The sequence below is a fragment of the Mya arenaria genome, chromosome 13, assembly GCF_026914265.1.
Source record: "Mya arenaria isolate MELC-2E11 chromosome 13, ASM2691426v1".
Classification (NCBI taxonomy): Eukaryota; Metazoa; Mollusca; class Bivalvia; order Myida; family Myidae; genus Mya; species Mya arenaria.
Window position 1 is genome coordinate 17,909,532 of NC_069134.1, and position 21,205 is coordinate 17,930,736.

At 36.6% G+C, this 21,205-nt stretch overlaps 1 protein-coding gene across 4 annotated transcripts; it reads left to right on the forward strand.

Annotated features, from left to right (window-relative positions):
* Window positions 1-11,603: 11,603 nt before the first annotated feature.
* LOC128213039 (ethanolamine kinase 1-like) lies at window positions 11,604-19,310 on the forward strand. 4 transcript variants are annotated; one of them, XM_052918520.1, is made up of 11 exons: window positions 11,605-11,928; window positions 12,075-12,127; window positions 12,711-12,876; window positions 13,137-13,274; window positions 13,458-13,579; window positions 14,194-14,334; window positions 14,771-14,913; window positions 15,333-15,416; window positions 17,116-17,279; window positions 17,789-17,862; window positions 18,874-19,310. In XM_052918520.1, exons 3-11 carry the CDS (start codon window positions 12,730-12,732, stop codon window positions 18,995-18,997), a joined length of 1,137 nt encoding a protein of 378 aa, XP_052774480.1. In that variant the 5' UTR covers window positions 11,605-11,928; window positions 12,075-12,127; window positions 12,711-12,729; the 3' UTR covers window positions 18,998-19,310. The 4 variants fall into 4 exon arrangements, with proteins under 4 accessions (XP_052774483.1, XP_052774480.1, XP_052774481.1 ...); XM_052918523.1 differs by lacking the exon at window positions 17,789-17,862 and having other exon boundaries at window positions 11,604-11,928; XM_052918521.1 differs by lacking the exon at window positions 12,075-12,127.
* The last annotated feature ends 1,895 nt before the right edge of the window (window positions 19,311-21,205 follow it).

Sequence of the window (21,205 nt, forward strand, 5' to 3'; positions counted from 1 at the left end):
TACGAGATAGGGACATTGAAAAGGATCCCAATGCCTATTTGCCTCATACTGTTACATGTTATGGTGCATTAACCTTTAAACAAGCAAGGGAACCATAGCGACCTATGTCAGCGTGTAGCCTAGACCTAGTCCTAGATGAAAGTACATATGAATAACCTTTTATTTATTTATTTTAGGCATGCTATACGAGATAGGGACATGGAAAAGGCTCCACAATCCTATTTGACTTATATTCATTACACGTTATAGTTCAGAAATCTTAAAACGGGTAAGGGGACCATAGCGACCTATGTCAGTGTGTAGCTTAGACCTAATCCTAGGTGATAGTATATATGAATTACCTAGGATTTTAGGCAGATTATACGAGATAGAGACATGGAAAAGACTCCAAATACGTATTTTAACCTCGTATTCATTAAACCTTAAAAGTAGTAAGGGGACCATACCGACCTATGTAAGCTCGTTGCTTGGACCTAGTCCTAGATGATAGTACATATGAATTACCTAGGATTTAAGGCAGGCTATGCAAGATAGGGACATGAAAAATGCTCCAAATGCCAATTTGCCTCACATTTATTACATGTTATGGTTCAGAAACCTTAAAACGAGCACGGGACCATTGCGACCAATGTCAGCTCGTTGCTTGAACCTAGTCCTAGATGATAGTACATATGAATTACCTAGAATTTTAGGCAGGCTATGCGAGACATGAAAAAGGCTCCCAATGCCTATTGCCCTACATTCATTACATGTTATGGTGCAGAAATGTAAAACGAGAAACGGGACCAAAGAAACGTATGTCATCGTTAAGCCGAACCCTAGTCCTAGGTGATTGAACATATGAATTTCCTAGGATTAAAGGCAGGCTATGTTGGATGGGGACATGGAAAAGGCCCCCAATGTCTATTTGACTCATATTCGTTACATGTTATGGTTCAGAAACCTTAAAACGAGAAACGGGACCATAGCGATTAGCGACCTATGTAACCTTGTAAACGAGACCTAGTCCTAAGTGATAGTACATATGAATAACCTCGGACTTTAGGCATGTTATGCGAAAAAGGAACATGGAAAAGGCTCCAAATGCCAATTTGACCCATGTTCATTACATGTTATGTAGCAGAAACCTTAAAACGAATAAGGGGACCATACCGAACTTTGTCAACGTGTATCTTAGACCTAGTCCTTGGTGATACTAGTAGTACATATGAACAACCTAGGATTTTAGGCAGGCTATGCGAGATAGGGACATGGAAAAGGCTCCTTATGCTTATTTGCCTCATATTCATTACATGGTATGGTGCAGAAACCTTAATACGAGCAAGGGGACCAAAGCGACCTATGTTACCATGTAGCAGAGAACTAGTCCTAGGATAAAGTACATATGAAAAACCTAGGATTTTAGGCAGGCTATGTGGGATGGTGTCGTTGAAAAGGCTCCCAATGTCTATTTGACTCATATTCATTACATGCTATGGTGCAGAAACCTTAAAACGAGAAACGGGACCATAGCGAATTATTTCACCTTATATACGAGACCTAGTCGTAGGTGATAAAACATATGAGTAACCTATGATTTTAGGCAGGCTATGCGTGATAGGGACATGGAAAAGGCTCCGTATATCTATTTGCGGCATAGTCATTAATTGGTTATGTCGCGGAAAAAATAAAACTATCAAGGGGACCATATTGACCTATGACACAATGTAGTCGATACCTAGTCCTAGGTCATAGTGCATATCAATAACCTTGGATATGAGGCATGCTATGCTAGTTAGGGACGTGGAATATGCTCCCAATGCCTTTTGACCTATATTCATTACATGTTATGTTTGCCTTAAAACGAGAAACGGGACCTTAGCGACATATGTCACCTTATAGATGATACCTAGTCCTATGTGATACTACATATGAATAAACTCGTAATGTAGGAATGCTATGCGAGATTGGGGACATGGAAAATTCTCCCAATGCCTATTTGCCACATATTCATTACATGTTACAACGACCAAGTGGACCATAATGACCTATGTCAGCGTGTAGCTAAGACCTAGTCCTAGGCAGGCTATGCAGGAAAGGGACATGGAAAAGGCTACCAATGACTATTTCCCTCATATTCTGGCATTGCTATTGTGCGGAAACCTTAAAACGAGCAAGGTGACCATAGTGACTTACGTTACTGAGTAGACGAGACCTTTCCCCAGATTATGGTTTATGTGAAGATATAGGCAGGTTAAGCGGGATAGGGAAATTAAAATGACTCCCAATTCATATTTACCAAATACACAACTAAAATGGTGCGAAACCCTTAACACGAGCAAGCGCTCGAAAGGGACCTATGACACTTTGTAGCCCAGACCTCGCTTTAAGTGATAGCATCTCTGAATTACCAAGAATAATAGGCAAGTATTGAAGGAAAGTGGCATGGAATAAGCTCCAAATGCCTTAATTGCATTTATAACAAGTTAAGGTGCGAAAACATGAACACGAACAAATATACCGTAGCGACCCAAATCACAGTGTAACTGAGACCTGGCCATACACGGTCATGGAATATATGAATATCATAGGAATCTATGCAGGCTATGCGGGATAGGGACATGAAAAATGCTCCTAATGGATATTTAGTTATTTATATTCTGGCATTGTTATGGTGCAGAAACCTTACAACATGTAAAGAGATCATAGCGACCTTAGTCACTGTGTAGCCGAGACTTTACTCCAGATGATTTCATATGTGAATTAGTTAGGATTTACGGCAGATTTGCGGGAAAGGGACATTCAAAAGATTCCCAATTACTATTTAGCCAATATACAACGTTTATGGTGCGATGACATTAAAACGAGAAGGAACCTATGACACTTTGTAGCCCATAATTGGCTTGAAGTGATGGTATATGGATCAACATAGGATTTCAGGCAGGTTATGCCAGATAGGTACATAAAAAGACTCCCAATGCCTACCTGGCATTACTAACATATTATGGTGCGGACACCTTTAAACGAGAAAGGAGACCATAGCGACCGTTTAGCCGAGACCTGGCCATACTCGGTGTTGAAACATGATAATATCCTAGGATTTTAGGCATGCTGTGCGGGATAGGGACATAAAATATGCCCATTATGCATATTAGTAATTTACCCGATATTCTGGCAGTGTTATTGTGTGGAAACATTAAAACGTACATTGCGACATATGTCACTGTTAAGCCGAGACCTTGCACCAAATGATGGCATATATGAAAAACCTAGGATTGTAGGCAAGTTCTGCGGGATAGGACATGAAAAGACTCCCAATACCTAATATCCAATATACAACTGTTATGGTGCGGATGCCTTAAAACAAGCAAGCGAACCATAGGGACCATTGCCCTGTATAACCGAGACTGGTTTAAGTTGATGGGATATGTGAATCACTTAGGATTTTAGGTGATAATGCGGGATAGGGACATGAAATAAGCTCCCAACCCCTTCCTGACCCACATACTTACCCTTTATAATGCGGAACCCTTAAAACGAACAAGGGTACCATATCGACCTATATCACAGTGTAACTGAGACCTGGCCCTTGGTGAGGCCTTTTGTGAATAACCTCGGATTTTCGAAAGGCTATTCGAGATAGGGACATACATTTGGTTCGCAATGCGTGTTTATATGTGTGTATATAAATGTGCCTGTCATAGGCAATTAATTAAAAAATAAATAGGGCCAGCTATTATTTGTATTTAGGGTTACTACGGTGTTTACACCTAATTGTGTGATGTCTATTATTGCAAATATGAAAGCCATTGGATTAACAGTCTTTGAAATCTGAGTTAAAGATAAAAAATACCCCAAAATTTAAACCAAATTTTTAAAGTCGATCAAGGGCCATACTTTGTATTTAAAATACTATGGAGTAATGTAATCTAATTGTGTGATGGCCGCAAATAAGAGTGCACTTTGGTATTTAATTAAGGAATGAATTGCAGGGTTATCGGGGTATGCACGCATTTGGGCTGGTCAAAGTGCGCGGGACTCCACGCGTACTTTGATAATCCCAATTGCGTTCATATCCCCGATAATAATATCAACCCCGCAATGCATTCCTTATATTTACACCAACAGTTCATTATTTCATTCAAGAATTGTTAAAAAAATACTTCATCTCATTTAAGAAATCCTTTCAGTAATGCTTCCTTAGTAATCCTTACCCATTTTGTAAATAGAACGACCGGACTGTAACCGGAAACTTTTTTTCGAATGACGTCACAATAACGCGGGAAAAGATAAACCACTTAAAATCACGTTTAAACGTAAAATTGGAACACTTTTGGCAACAATACGTTTAAAATATAATAAATTAACACTTTCTAAAATGTGGGTTTTTTACGGTACCTGCTGACACAATACAAACAATAACAAGATCATTAGTGTTCATGTATATTGTTATGCGATGAGTTGCGATCCGAACATATCCGAAGATGTTGCGTTCATCGATTGGTAAACGCAATTGCCGAAAGGCAGTTCATTCTAGGAATGGAAGTTGGGGTGTAAATATATATATCAATATAAACAAGAAACATGAACTTAAGAGCGTATCTTTGGGTATGCGACGTGTACCCTGAAAGAAAATAATTTTGGATAATTTTAGCCCTAAAATGTGGACTTTGCTGTATAATTAGCATAAATAAAAAATCATAACAACATAACATTGACATAACAAGTTAGGGTGTGCATCGTCTTCCATGGAATCACAAAGTATGTTGCTAAAACTATAAAGGGGGTTGGGGGTACCCCAATAAGATTTGCTATTGCAGTCAGGGGCGGTCCACGATTTGATGTTTCCTAAGGATTACAACTTAGTCTTGATCTGTCTTCCCATTAAAGCATAGTATATGCTGCATAAATGAATAGGGGGGTTTGAGGGTTTTTACGCTTTAAAATTTGCCTAATTCAGTATTGAACTGTGCACTTCGGTGTAATATTTGCTTATTTATATGGAGATGAAACGTTAATTTTATGGCGTCACATTGGGCATGTGACGTCTTCCATGTTAGCCTTAAATATGTTAACCCCTAAACAAATGCGCGGCTAAAAGAATTCTAAAACATTTTGTAATACATACATTTGACAGAGGTTTTGAACTATCCCGGTATACGGTGAAGATGTTTGCCGTTACATAATGTCGTATCCCGGATAGCAATGCTAATTTGTGATAAATACATATTTATATACCTGATGTATGCTTATTAATGACAGGCTTTGATAAATTACTGCTTCAAATGGCCACATTCAGGAAATGATACTTACACATTCATAAGTTTACAAAATGTTACCATAGTTTTATATATAATTTATTCAAGAAATATATTGTATTTATGTAACATATGTAACGTTTATAGACCTAAACATAAAGATAATGCTACTTTTCTTTATCTTACAGTAAACATATTGGATACTCAACAACACTGCTTAACGAAAAACCCTCCTTTCCCCTGTAAGTAATCACTGTTTACTATCCTGTACCTCTTATACCATCCAAAATGTTACCCCTGTGTAACTTCCGTTAATATGGATACTCGGTAGCAGTCAATCATTTGGTCATCATTCGATTGTTCATCGTAAGATGCGAATCGGGGACCCCAAATTTCTATCTATATGGCATTAAAGGTAAATTTCGGCAATATCTGTCTCTAAAAAATATAAAGCTATTGTTTTTGTTGAACAGGTACTATGTTCCGACTGTTTCTTATATAGGGCCAATTTTAATTCGAAACTGTGCTAGAAACACCCTGAATTTCAAATCCGAAGCTAAGCTTTAAACCTGATGTCTGCAAGCCAGTGTTAATCAATCTCCAACGCAGTGTTCTCCAACAAGTAGAATTATAGATCACTGCATATGCCTGGAATGCATATATATTATCTTTCTAAGTGCGTTTTCTTCCCTCTCGTTTTGGTAGTTTTGACCAAACTTTTCAAAACTTTTGTTAAAATACAATAAAGTTCTTTATTTACAAATGATTTACATTTTATTTACCAAAATAACGTTTTTCTATTGGCACGGGATTTGCATGTTGTGTGCTCAAAAACCTTAGCGATGTATAAAGGAATGTTCATGTGTTCGTTCAATATGCTCAGACCAGTTTTCCCAGATCAATGGCCTATGTGAGGTTGAAGTGATTCCAAATTCCTACCACTCTGGTAATACTCATGGTAGTTGAACATACATGAATGCCTCGAATATGAGCCATCACAGCATATTGAGGCATAAGGCAATGTTCACGTGCTAAATGTGCTCAAACCAGACTTTTCCGAATACAGTGGTCTATTTGAGGTTGAAGTGATTCCAAATGTCGACCACTCTAGCATAGTGGCAATAGCCATGATTGTTTCAAGCGAACGTGTCAATTCCTAGAACATGAGCCATGAGAGCGTATTTAGCGAGTCATGCTCAACATTACACTTTTCGTTATTGTCCCCTTAGTCGAATTCTCATGTTTTATTTTCGACTACTCAAGAAAAAAGCTCCTCAGATCTCTATAGTTCATAATAGGCCCTGTACTTAGTTTATCACTACACTTTTTGTTATGGTCCCCTTAGTCAAATAATCGGGTCAGTCCGTCCCCAAAATGGCTTTTACAGCAGCAAAGTTCGATTTTCGAGCTGTATCCAAGGTAAACTTTTCAGGTCAGTTCGTCCCTATCCCGCATAGCCTGCCTAAAATCCTAGGGTATTCACATGTGCCATCACCTAGGGCCAGGTCTCGGCTACACAGTGACATAGGTCCCTATGGTCCCCTTGCTCGTTTCTGCGAGAACGAGTCTTACATGTTTCCTCGAGAATATTGCATGTCCTCTTATTGTATAGATTTGATGGTGATACGGTGCAAGCACCGCATCACCGCGGTGATATGGGGATACGGTGCTACGGTGCTAACTTCACGCACATACTTTTATTCCCAAAAAGGTCATAGACCCATCTGGCAAAACAGGTACATAATTATACAATGGCGACAAAAGTAGCAATAACGCAATAAACACAATTTATGAAAAAGAATGATATAAATAATAATAATAATAATAATAGATACATAATTATGCAGATATAGAGAGGTGCGCTAATTGTTAATATTTATCTTTATCTTCATAAGAGCACTTGATTCAGTTACTGTGTACATCTTAACAAACAAATAAATGACAATTACCACAAACCTATACACAATACATGGAATATAACGTAGTGTTTCTTAATTCAAATGCTTTAAAAATATACACACTTACATTTTTCAAAATAGCTTCATTTTCGATATTAAAAAGTTCCACTTATTAATGCATACTGGGACGTTGTCTATAATACCTAGGTAGATGTCTATTTCTGATTTCAGTATAAAATGTGCACTCTAAAACAAAATGATACTCGTCTTCTAATAAATTACAAATGGTACATATACGTTCGTTTATGGTGTTGATTGCGGTCTATTCCATCTACCTGTTTCAATGCTTAATCTGTGTGAGGATAGCCGCAGTTTAGACATAGACTTATGGAACTTTGTATTACACCAACAAATGCGGGTCTAAGCAGGACTGATTTAGAACTTCAGTCAGGATAAAACTGCTCGGACAAATGATTTGTGTGCAATGACTGAAATGCCTATGCAATAGTTAGATAACATTTTAATATTTAAGAATAGACGGAGTGGACGAAACGATCGAGCCCTTCTAAATGATTAAAAGGTTACTTCAGGTCATCTTTCTGTCTTAAAATACTACATTATTGGCTGACACATTGTCAACGCAAACTCTGACGATTGTAGGATTGTGTATAGGATGAGTGTCAGTAGGCGGACCTTTAAACGCCCGCAAAAGTTGAAATTCATAATGATTAAGCCTAGTACTTATGTACTTATTGATTGCCGTTCTTCAATTTCATTGGCTAAAAGTGTAGGTTGCTTTCTAAAAATATGTAAATATAGGTACATGTCTACATTTGGTAAATGTCAAGAAACAGAACAGAATACGTCTGATGTTATTAGAATGAGAGTAAATATAATATATTTTGAAAGGACATTTAACCAGGCAAAGTCATCTACAGGAAAACGTATTTGTATTTGTCCACATTCTACACCAGTTTTTAACATGTTTCACCGATTGAGCACCAAAAGCTATATATACAGCTAAAAAGAATATAAAATGACATCTAGTTTTTCGGAAAAGCACACCAAATTGTATGCGAACGTAATGTCATTTCTGAATTGACGTCATTGAAATTGTGTCCCAGCCCCGAGCGCACTGACTTTTGATTTTAATTCATAGCGGGCTAGACTTTCATAACAGTGAACACTTTCAAAATGTTATTTCCCTGATTGAAACAGTGAAATTTCACTTTTATTTAACTGATAAATCTATAAATCATCGGAAAGAATATAATAAATCCAGGATATTTGTTGATTTCAGGGTAAGATCGTATTTTGTTTCAGGAGTGTCAAAGAATAACATATTTTCACGAGTGGCGAAGCCACGATTGGAAATATAGTTTTTATATGATTACGAATGAAGTAAATATTACTGTCACGAGTCGTTATATAATACACAATTTTATTCAACGAGTTAAGCACATATGTAAGTAAGCAAGTCTCTGGTTAGCTTGCGGAGATACTTTCTCGACGAGTCGAATACTATTGTGTATTATATAATGGTGCGTTTCAAGTGTTTGGACCTTCCTGTCTAGGGCATAAACACCCATTCGCAAGTGCCTACACATTGCTACATGCCTTAATTGTTTTAATTGACACATGACAGTGACCCAAAGTATGGTTATAATACCACAGACCATTGGCTACTTTCCATATTTAATATATCTGTTGAAGCGGAATGGTTTGTGATTTCAAAAGCAGGCTAAACATGCTGGATCTACTTCATCTACTTTTTTGTGTACATGTTTACCGTATTGTCTGTACACCTACATCGGATTTGACCATTTAATTGAATAAACAGTGGATACATTCAACTAATTTTATTTTTCTTATACGAACCTTATTTTTGTTTGACGTTGTGTACTGTTTAGTTCACATGAGGAACTTTATCCCCATATATGGTCTTAAGGGTTGTGAAGCATTAAAAACAGTGTTACTGCTCGTGTCAATAGGTCAATTATCTTAAGAATATATACCGAATCGATTTGGTAGTCTGTGACCTCTAGTGATGAGCCGAGTACCAAAAAGCAATGCCATTTCCGGTACTACATGCATTGCAGTATAGTATCCGGAATAATTTAAAACCAAAAGTACGTCCGATCGTTTTAATTCTGTTTCTAAATAAAATGCATGTTTAGATAATATCAAATTGAAATCACAACAAAAATACTATACTTTTAACGAAGTTTGCTTTATTCTAAATTGTGATGCTATCAGTTAATTGTTTTGCGTGAATTTTCTTGGAGATCCCTTTTACAACGTCATACAGTGAAAAGGATATTTGATAGATAACATAACATGGAATTTATTAATTTGTTTGCATGCTAATGATTAGCAATTTGTAAGATATGTATGATAAAGGCATTGTGAAAATTTGACATCACCCGCTGGCTTGGTGAATAAACTGGAAATTAAAATGGTTGGGGTGCCTTTTCAAAATTTTGAATTCTGCTTACCACATGATACTTATTTTGCCATTTGGTATTGTTGAAACTGATATAAAATGTGGGTACGGGAAATATGTCTAATAAATACTCTTCTCTAGTGGAGATAATGTAGCAAAATGACAGCAAAGATAAACATGACTTTATTTAACGCATCACAGAAAAAGTTTTTTGGCCGGTCCCTTGAACATCGAGCCGACGTTATTTCGACGGTATATCATGTGTTCCAACTCGGATCGAAACATTCGACTCGAGTGCTGAAGCCGTTAACCAGACTAGCTAGCCTGGGCGTCTAGAATTATCTGTTGTCTTTCATATCGTAAATATTCCAGTTGTGTAACATTTACGTAACCAAATAGTTATCAACATTTCCCAAATGAGCACGTGCGACATCGTTTACCTCTTTTATTGACGGGTTGTTTTTTTAGTTAAATGTTGACGACAAATAACGAACAGATGGCCGGTCTTAAACATGTGATTAAACGAATAGCATTTCCATATAACTTTGGCAGCTGGTTCTGTCACGCTCATTGTAACCTGTCCTTTTCTTCTGGTACATCTGTTTTTGACAGCAACTGTAAATGACAACATCATTTAACTAAAGTCTTATTTTATACATCGCACATTGCGTGAGACTGAGTCTTGATCCTGTTTATGGTAACACGGAAAGCGTTATATGGTGGCCATGTCACCTCAACATTGTACAAACAAGTGTACGTGCCACAATCAGACGGCCACGTTTTGTTTTACAAGAAACAAGTTATAAAAACATTATAATAAGCAATATCGTTGGGACGATGTTACCCATGAGTGTTGTCTCGTGTTGTGGGGAAAACCGGAGGAAACCAATATAAAGTTTTTTTCTAGGGTTGAATGTGGTTCACCCCTGTTAAAACGTTATAGGATTTGTTGCAGTTTCGCATCAAGTTTGTCGTATTAACATTCTTATTTGCCGTTTTAAAACAGACGCACTTATATTTAACAAATGGTTAAATACCGACTAAATAAAAGGATCAAGGCAAGCACACTAATTTCGCTTTGATCAAGTTTTTGTAGTAATCTCACTTTGTAAAATCAAGTTCATGTTAGTAATTTGGCTAGATGAAAGAAGAATCTTTAAATTGTAACGCTTAAGGTTTTCGATAAAATGTGGCCTGACGTCCACACGCAACCGGAAATTCTCACTTTGCACCTCAGTGGTTTTACGTTTTGCTGGTATATTTTTCCTCGTCTTTTTCTAAGCAGTCCAATCGAGTCTTGCAATTTACATTTGATTTTCTGTTTAAAGGCAGGAACTGTCCAGCAGAAAAAAGTTCTCTAATTAGTTGGTAGATGTTCCAGTCACCACTGGTTTATTGTTGGTCCACACCAGACTGACTTTTAGGCTTATGATGTAGCTGATAGTTTCACTTCCATACGAGCATCAATTTGACCAAAATCTCTTTCACTGATGGTATTGGTAGTTTGGACTATAGCGCATTTCTCTGCAATGTTGCAAATAACATAATCCGAAATGTCCAAAAGATGATCCGTTAGATACTCAATGACACAGTCGAGTGTAATAGTTACATCACAGTAGTCACCAGAGAGAACCGCTAAAGCAATGATAGACAACTCTTTCAGCGATATATTTAAATGTAGGAAATACGTGTTCAGTAATCATGAATAATATGCTTGTTGTATGGGTCAGTGATAAACGAGTTAAACCAAATTCGGTTGTCATTCGGATATGGCCACTGCTTCAGGAAAACGTTCATGTCTTTACATTTGTGGTAGTTGCATCTTGTAGCATTGACCGAAGACTTCTTGTTCTACCTCATTGTTTTTTTCTTACCTTATCTTTTCTTAGCAGATATGAATGAATCGTTAATGGCCGTGAAAGTCGTGTCTTCGTCTGAGGTCCAGTGTTTATCACCAAACATATTCGTCTCCCGTTTCATTTTCCGGCTGGACGTAACCACACAAGAGCTTAGATTTATGAAGTTCGTTGAAGGCATAGTTTCTTAAGTGATTTTTGTTTTAGGACTTACCGGTACTTAAAATGTTGTAAATGACAACAATTAATGAATATGTTAACTTTAAACTTTTCTATTATAAGCCGTCAAAACTTCTCAGTGCTGTACCAAGTTCATTTTTTGTAACTGACAGAATATTCTAACTATTGTACAGATTATTATGGTCTGGTGGAATAATGTTAATGCTTTTGGATTCATTTTTGTGTTAAGTACAGGATATATCTTTAAGTCATATTTCAGTGTGTTTTATTTTTGTGTGTTTGTGTTTTCTTCAAGAACAGCATCAATGACAGCGGTGTGTAACATTTTATTTGATTGCTTTTTAGCTTCATTTTTTAAATATATTTTGGCATTTTCCATTATTTTCAGCTGAATACGTATTTTTCACACTATTGTTTGCTTCATTAACATTGTTTTGAAAGATATCTTTATATACTGTAGATAAAAGATTTAACTCATGCATACACTTTCATCTTGCACAACGTCACTTGAAGGTACTTATATATGTACTTGTATACGGGAAACTATGCTTCAGAATATTTTCATGGAAAATAGTAGTCCATTCTAAATGGGTTTTATTTTTACTGTAGTTTACTTTCAGCTATGCTTTCACTGTAAAGCTGTTTAATAAAGAAATTAAATCCAAATCCAGTTTCAATGTTGTTTTCCAGAATAATCAAATTAAAAACAACAACATTTCAATCTGTTTCTACCATAAGATGGAATTATCCCTTTCCACTATATACCGAATACTTCTACATGTATTGAGTGTAAATGTAGCTCGTATTCCCTCTAGAGTCCCGAGTATTTCAAGCCCACAAATACCGAGTACCAAAATCGGGGTTACAACCTCCTGTGTTTGTCAGATTTTCATTTTCATTATTTAGTTTCGATTCCTGTATTAAACTAGCAAGTTCAATAACACCCTGAATACAAAAGCTGCTATTCAGCCGCGAGTAGTGTGTAACCGAGCATGCGGTGTTAATATACATCATGTAGGTGTCAATTATTAGAGCATAATGTATATGTATGTTTGTGAACCGCATCGAATGTTAAGTTTTATGGATTGCACATCAGGCTAAAAACACATCTGAGAATGACGGGAGGATGCCTACATCACGATATTACTATTGATGTGGAACACATAAGACAAAATTATTTGTGTGATGATGTTAGAACTATCCTGAAAGGGATACATCCGGAATGGTTTACGGAGAGTATCGAACACAGGATAAAATCTAAGGTAGCTTTAAATTTTGTCATACATGAAAAACATAGAAAAATTGCTTAAATAAATACGGTACTGTATCAATATATGTCTATTAACTGACTAATACTCAATAACTGTCATCATATAACTGTACTATTTGCAAGAAACCCTGGCGTTGAGATAGCTATACTCCTCACCTTTGGCCATATTTTTTATTATTGTTATCTATATATTACAATCAACACCTATATCTTACTTGCTGACAAATTAGTTTTAAAAGTTTACATTGTAAGGTATTTAGCGGCGGCATTTCCAACCAACTGTACGGTTATTACCTGGACCAGTTGACAGAGGACGCTGTATTAATACGCATATATGGGGTCGGTACAGAACATTTCACTGACAGACCCTTGGGAAACAAAATAATTATGGTATTTATTAGACTTGATGGCGTCTATTACTTTAACTTCGCTACGTTAATCAGTTATTATTGAATTCTGAACTAGTAAATAATTACTGAACTCATTTGCCATGCATTTAACGTTCATGTCATCTTGTGCAGAATTTGAAGACTGACCATAAGTTTACATGATGTTCACTTCACCCAAATATAGATGTTACACGAACGTGGCCTTGGCCCGCCGCTTTACGCGACGTTCAACAACGGGAGTGTATACGGTTACGTTCCCGGAAAGACGCTGGACAACGACTCTTTACGGAAGCCCCACATACGCAAGTTGGTTTTGTTTAAAGTTTAATTTCGGAGCATTTGTGAAATATATTTATTCTCGATATTCGTATCAAAATCCCCGCAAAAATAACGAATGAAACAATGTTTGCGAAAGAGTTCTTGAGTCTGAAACTATTTGCTTGTGAACTTCTGGTGATGCACTACGTCCTGCAATATGTACATTATTCACGTGTTATTTCGTGGGGCTAATGCCAAAAGACACTAAAACCTTCTATATTGTAATGTCGCTTGGTCCTTCTGGCATAAACCATTAAATAAGCTTGCAAGTCAGTCCGAGCTTTAAAAGGAGTTCGACCTCAACTAATGAGTGCATATTAAGGTGTAGCTTCTTGTATCAGTACACGCACACGTAGTGCTCCAAAACATTTCTATTAATTACATATTTTAACAAATACATTATTTTTTAAACAAAATCGGTCTCGATAATACAATACAGTAATACATAGGTAAACTGTGTACACATGTTTATGCAATTTGTGTGAATCATAACATTTTACCAACTTAATGGTTAGATTTTAGTTTGAAAAAAATACAAAGTTGTAGATAGCCACCAACGTCATAATTTCAACCTCTCTTTTTTCACTTTTTTTGTGGTTCAGATTGATAGCGGAAGAGATAGTGAAGATTCAGAGTGTGACATTGGACGACCGCGACCGGAAGCCGGCTCTTTGGGACCGGATGTGGACATTTTGGGAAAACGGACCGGACAGCTCCGTCAACAATCCAGAGCAGAATGATAAGTAAGTACCTCGCAATATCTTTAATGGCAACCTAATAAAAATCGCTCTCGAGTCCGCTTTCTGTGCAGAATCCAGTACTGTGAGAGGACATGAGATAAGACGATTAGCGCAGTGGCTAGCGCACTCGCTTCTCACCAAGGCGACCAAGGTTCGACCCCTGGCCTAAGCGCAGGTGAGTTTGGTTGATGGTCACCAAGCTGGACAAAAGGGTTTTTTTCTCCGGGTACTCCGGTTTCCCCCACAACACAAGACCACACTTCACAATTGTTGTAAAATATGTATTTTTTAAATTAAAAGACGCCTGATGTGAGTCGAATTTAGACCTCTAACAGCAACAACAACAATTACATTCGAATTGAGGAAAAGAGCAGTATAATTTTTAGTTACGTTAGTTTGCGATAAAGCGAGTAATTCGATTTTGGACTTTTTCCCGCAGGCTTTGGGCCAGTATTCCGCCTAAGCACGTTCTGCTGCAAGAAATGAATGCCACCCGCGCTCACCTGGAACACGTTGATTCCCAAATAGTGTTCTGCCACAACGACCTCGTTACCCACAATATAGTGTACAACAAGGACAATGGTAGGTTCTTGACTGAAGCAAACTATTAAGGATCCAAATCGGGATACATTACTTAATGATACAAAAAAGCACTGCGGGGCCAAGGCTTGGCTGTTGTCTTTTCAGTAGATCCAAGGGCAACTCGACAATGAATTAAGCCAGAGTTCTAGGTATTGCTGTATATGTATGTTTTGTCTCCTTAAACATGTATACTTCGTTTCAATTAAATATCTAAAACGTTTTTTAGCTTTGGCAAAGGTTTACAGCATTGCCGACGACGACATTTAGCCTATGATAAATCCTCGCCTTTTTCATTCGAAAAACAGACGAGCCTGAAACGATGTTGTTGTTTTTTGTTTACCGGACTGTGTCACTCGTGTTGTTATTACTGTTTTATATGGGTGTGGTGCGGGGACATGCTTTTATTTTATTGATTTCAGAAACGGTGACCTTTATAGACTACGAATTTGCTATGTACAACCCCGAACATTACGAACTGGGCAACCATTTTAACGAGTATGCAGGTACATAGAACGTCGTATGTCTCGTAATACCTGCAATACATGCAACATTTTTGAGAAAGAACACCAAACAAAAGCATTTTTTACAAAGATACAGATAAAATGGTCATTTTCATTTAATATATCCCACAGCAGTTGTAAAAGTATTTGGTTTATAACAAAATATGACTCACTAGCTAGACTGCTAAGTTTTAGAAGTTGTTCAGTTGGTTCTTTACATTATAATTGTTTATTCTGGTAACGCCAAATGGAAGTGACACTTGCAATTAGGTGTAATAAGAATTTGTTTCTTATAACGTCTTCCAAAATTGGGGTATGTTGGTAGGTATAACCGTTTCTTTTTTTGTCTTTATTCCTATGACAGTGTGTGTATACCACGTGATAAATTACGTCATATATGCTACGTCGGAAGGCAATATTTTACTTAAAATAAAGACTTAAATCAAAGATAACTTTTCGCTTACTTCACCATTTTAAATGAAACAAAGGCCAGTCTATGCAGCTTAAGGAGCCCCACCTTTGTGTTATAACCGGAGTTTGATAAGGTGATTAGTTTCATCAAACACTTGGACAAACCTGTTTCCCAAACAATGTTTTGGCAGTGCTCCGTCAGACGGCCGTATCGTGAAAAGGTTTGTCGAAGTGTTATAAGAAACTAAACTCTCAATCAAAATTTGGTAAAAGACCGAAGGCGGGGCTCCCTAAGCTGCATAGACTGCGCTATGTTTCATTGAAAATGGTAAAGAAAATGAAAAGTTATCATTGTTTTAAGTCTTTAATCGAAGCAATATATTGCCTTCCGACGTAGCATTTATGACACAATTTATCACGTGGTATACACACACTGTATGATCTGTTTATATAATCATTCTTTATACATAAATGCATATTACCTTAAAGTTATGTTTCATACACTATATTATTACCATTTTATGTGTTTAATAAATTAACAAAAGAACCGAAAATACAAAAAAAAGAAACGAAAGTGTATCCCATAGACATTAAAAACATAAAAAAAGGAATTTCCTGTAGGCGAAAAGAACGTTTCACGCCTAGGTTGGATCATTCATTCATTCATTTTTTTCATTCATTTTATTTTATTCAAGTAAATAAAGGCCACCGGCCCAAAATACACAAAATGTACAAAAAAAACATAGTATAGTAGTTGCAACATACGATTTACACATTTATCATGTCTAACAGATGGTATACATAGATTGCTAACTTCAATATTGTATTATCATTTTCAGTAGACATTAAAGAGTAGAAATCATTTAAACTATTACCAGATGAATACCAATTGAAAAGATATTGTCTACGAATAATATCGAATTTAGGACATTGAAAGAATGCATGATATTCACAATCAATAACTGTCAAATTTTGATTCAGACAATATATACAAAGTCTCTCAACTTGTGGAGTATTTATTTATCTTCCAAGTTCCATATTCAGTTGATGGTTGGAGTAGCGAAACCTAGCAAACGCAACCTATTATTTTAATGGAATTTCCAGATGTAGGTACCTTTCTGTATTTAATAATGTTTTGTAATGTTTATAATGATGACACCTTGAGAACTCACTAATGTCGTTATGCCAGTTTTGGACGAAACAGCCATTTAACGTTGTCTAAATATCTAAACACTATCAACTCATTGACTATAGAATCACTTTATATGGACCTCTTCACTCACACTTTTAGGGCTCGAGGATTTAGACTTTAGCCGAATTCCTGACAAGGCTTATCAGATAGACTGGCTGAGACATTACCTTCAGCAGAAGGCGAAATGCCAAGGTCGCTCTCCAAATGACGTCACTGACTGTGACGTAGAAAGATGCTACGTGTTGACTAACAAGTTTACATTGGTAGGTACCGACGCGTGCTTCATTGACATAAATACTTTCAGTTGAAAGTCCTTTAAATCCAATTAAATTGCTTTGCGGTTGTTGTTTTTTCAACCTTCCCCCCCCCCAGACACTTTTAGAACATTCGGAACTCCTTGGCCATTTTCCATCGAAAAAAACAACGGATGTATGCCGAGTCTTCAGTAAAAGTAGTTTGTAAAATTGTGAATAATAGTATTAATTAAGTGTATTGTTCAAACGAGTAATTTGTATTACTAAGTTTAAATTGATTCCCAATGAAGTGTGTTATTGCATAAATGATTAAGATTCCCAAGAGCAAAGTCATTTAAAGTTTAAGTGCTAAATTGAAATTACTATGCGATCTACTTGCAGTGTAGTTAAATGTAAAGATTTCTGACATTGTAAACCGTCCATAAACATCCGAGGTTGCTTTCGATGGAAAATGGCCGGGGAGTTTTGAATGACTTTCAGAATAGTTATTTCATTTTATTTGTTTCTATACATTGCAGGCTTCCGATTTATTGTGTGGTTTATGGGCTTTGGCTCAAACAAAGCAATCCCTAATCGACTTCGGGTATTTAGAGTGAGTAATGTCTCTGATTATTACGGTTTTTATGCCCCCACCGAGTCCCCCGCACTACCCATCCACCCTTATAATGGTGGACGGAAACCAACTGGTAACACTATCTGTGTGTATGCGGATAAGACTCAAGTACCGAGTAATATTGACTCACATATTTGAACTCTGTTTAATTTATCATAACTTTGTGTCTTTACTTAAATTAGAAATATCTTGGTCGGAATATATAGTATGGAGGGGGACCAACGCCAACATTTTTTCTCACTAGAAATGATGTCTGTTGTGAATTGTTCAACAATGGGTTGTATCAAATGTATACATGCAGACACAATAAACTTCTTATACCTTTCATACAGCCAAGACATTTTACTACTGCTGGGTGTATTACTAGTAAATGAGAGCTAATGAGGCCTCTGAGACATTGCCTATTTTGGTGCACATATTCTACATCTTACAAGACACATACCTGCATACTCGTTAAAAAGATTTCACAGGGTTACACAATGGAGTCAGAAATAAGTACAATAACTTGAACAAAGCAGCAACAACCGCTGATGTTCTAAAGAGGAAGCACCTTATAGGCACAGGTGGAGGGTGGGCCACTAGCGGAAGAGCCCAATCATGAAGAATCCTTAGATTGATTAATATCCAGATAATGAAATAGATTTGTTTTCCATTATCAATGATAGAAAAAGATAAGCGAAAAGACGGCATTTATATGGACAGTGAATTAACGTCGTGAGATGGCCTTCACACGTCAACAAATGTCAATGCAGTGATTGTAATTGCCTCACGTTCTTTAACAGGAATTTCTTCACTTCATAAGAACAACCTCAGCACCTCTTTAATATGGCATTCTATCAATGTTCAGTATAGGTCGAAACGAGGTAGGGACATTGGTGTGGTTTTAAAACATTATCCATAGATGTATGCCACAAACGTACACATTTAGTCTTTGTATGAACAACTTTTGTTTCATTACACATACTAAACTTCTACTTATTTTTTCTTCAGATACGCCAAGAAGATGTTTGACCATTATTTCTCAAGAAAGGATGAACTATTCGCACTCTCGGTTCATGAGGATAAACAAGATCAAGGAATGTGCGATTTACGTTCAAAAGTGGAGAGGATTTAAGATAAACGATGTAAAAATTAGGACATATCCACTAAGTTAAATTTATTCGCTAATATGCTTCATTTGTACAGTAATTTCAAACATCTGTTTTTTTAAATCACGGTTCCGCCAGAGTCAAATAAATACTCTGAGTGAGCTTTATTTTTATTACGATGTCAGTCGTCCATATTTTTTTCTCCCACCAAACAGTTTCGATGAGGGCTTATATAGGAGTGTGCTTGTCTTGTCCGCCAGATAACACATGAAACGGTCGACGGATTCAAATATATTTTGGAATATATGTTGAACACCATACAATAAAGGTGAAACTTGACTTAAGTTTAAAAGACTGAGTATTGCGGAGTTGTTCCCTTTTCAACTTGGAATTTGCAAAAAATAGATACAGTGTCCTGACAATAACCAATGAAAGGGTTGACGGTGAACATATGTGACATTATGAAATAAAGGTCATATGTGACTTTGATTAAAAACTACTAATTTCCGACGGAGTTATGACCCCTAATCAATTTAGAATTTGCCAATATTGGAAAATATCTCGTAAAGGTGTTTACAGATTTAAATACTATTTCGTACTAGTGTTTTACACCGTCGGTCGACCTTTGTTAAAAACCACTATTTTTGCTCGGAGTAAAGTTACCTTTTAAACTTTGCAAAGGAAACAGAGATATCCGTACGATTACTTATGAAAGGGTTCACGGTTTGATCACTTGTTGGTACACCATAGTCTACATATCAAGTCTGAGTGTCTTTATAAACTTCTTATATTTAAGAAAGTCAAGACCCCTCTCCAAATCTGAACGAAAACGTATGTTACATTAAACAATGAAATGTATTAATTATTTTATCGGAATATGGCCCTTGAAATGAAGTATGTTCATGAGTTGAAATGTCTTTGAAAAACGTTTTAGGTGTCTGAAATGAAGCATCATTGACCTACGTGTGTTTGTGCAAAATCGTGCCTATTTGGAATTATAAGGTCAATAATCCATCGTCAGCTATCCGTGAACGTTAAAACCGAACCAGATCAATGTGGTTGATCTCTTCCATGTGTTCACATGCGTAACCAAACCTTGTTCGCTTGGTGAGTGAGCTTCGAGGCTGTGGACCAAAGGCGGGTAGAATATGGCTGCACAAATTCAGCAATTTTGTATCGGTGGCAAAACATAATTTTACAAACAAATTAGTTTAACTATGGCGTTGTCCAGTTTGAAAGTTTTTTCTACATTTATTACTATGACACATCAAAAAGTCTATTGTTACAGTATATTATTGTAATGCACACATTTGTTTCTGTACATGTGAACAACTATTGCGACTATCGACTTAAGTTCGCCAATCATATTTTTTCTAATACAAATTAGGTTTTCTTCCGTATTTTTGCGGAAATTTGGAATAAAGTTTTCCGTTTCGAAATACGGACACGTAGCACAGCTGCGGAATGCATATACGGACATCGTGTACATGGCTTGGACTCCACATGTCACTGTTTATTGTTTGTTGTTATACATGCGAATGTTATATCATCAACCAACTGTATTTTTAAACTTCATGACTTTGAAGTACGATTTTCCGGAGAATTCATACAACAATAAACATTTTTATCTAACCCACCACGCCTAAAATGTGTCAACAACCAAACGTGCTCTTCATTTTTTTATCTGGAAAACAAACCGTCTTTAAGCGAATCAAACTGATCTCTGACAGTGCGGGGTGATTGAATAACCATGTATCATGAAACAAACTCTCTTATATGGAAAACTGTTTTAATCAAATGTGTATTCGCAATTGTTGTGCTTACACTTTCCTAATTCCATTCAGTAAATGGCAAACAGTGTAATTTTGGCAGAAATTCACGACCTGTTCCTTTAAAAAACTTTCTTGCATTAACTGTTATAATTGGAACATTCAAAAAAATATTTACACTGTGTAATTAACTATGACAACACTCTCGAATAACTGTTTCTGCACGAGCCGGTGTAGAAAAAATGACAGCTACGTCATCAGCAATCAAAACTTTGGGTGAGGGCCGTCCAGCGGGTAGCAGCGTAGCAAACACTTTTTTACCACTCGTGAAAATACGTATGACAGTCGTGAAATAAAATACGAAATTACACTGAAATGCTACAGCGGTTGGATATTTTTTAAAAGCGTGTAGGAATTTTTTTTAATAGTTGGGGAAGGAAATCCTTACCAATCAAATGGGAATAT

Excerpts from the sequence above, each read along its gene's own strand:
- LOC128213039 (XM_052918520.1), top strand. The coding sequence starts at position 12,730 with ATGACGGGAGGATGCCTACATCACGATATTACTATTGATGTGGAACAC. Across the intron at positions 13,580-14,193 it reads CGGAAGCCCCACATACGCAA|ATTGATAGCGGAAGAGATAG; the intron begins GTTGGTTTTGTT and ends TTTGTGGTTCAG. Across the intron at positions 17,863-18,873 it reads ATCGACTTCGGGTATTTAGA|ATACGCCAAGAAGATGTTTG; the intron begins GTGAGTAATGTC and ends TTTTTTCTTCAG.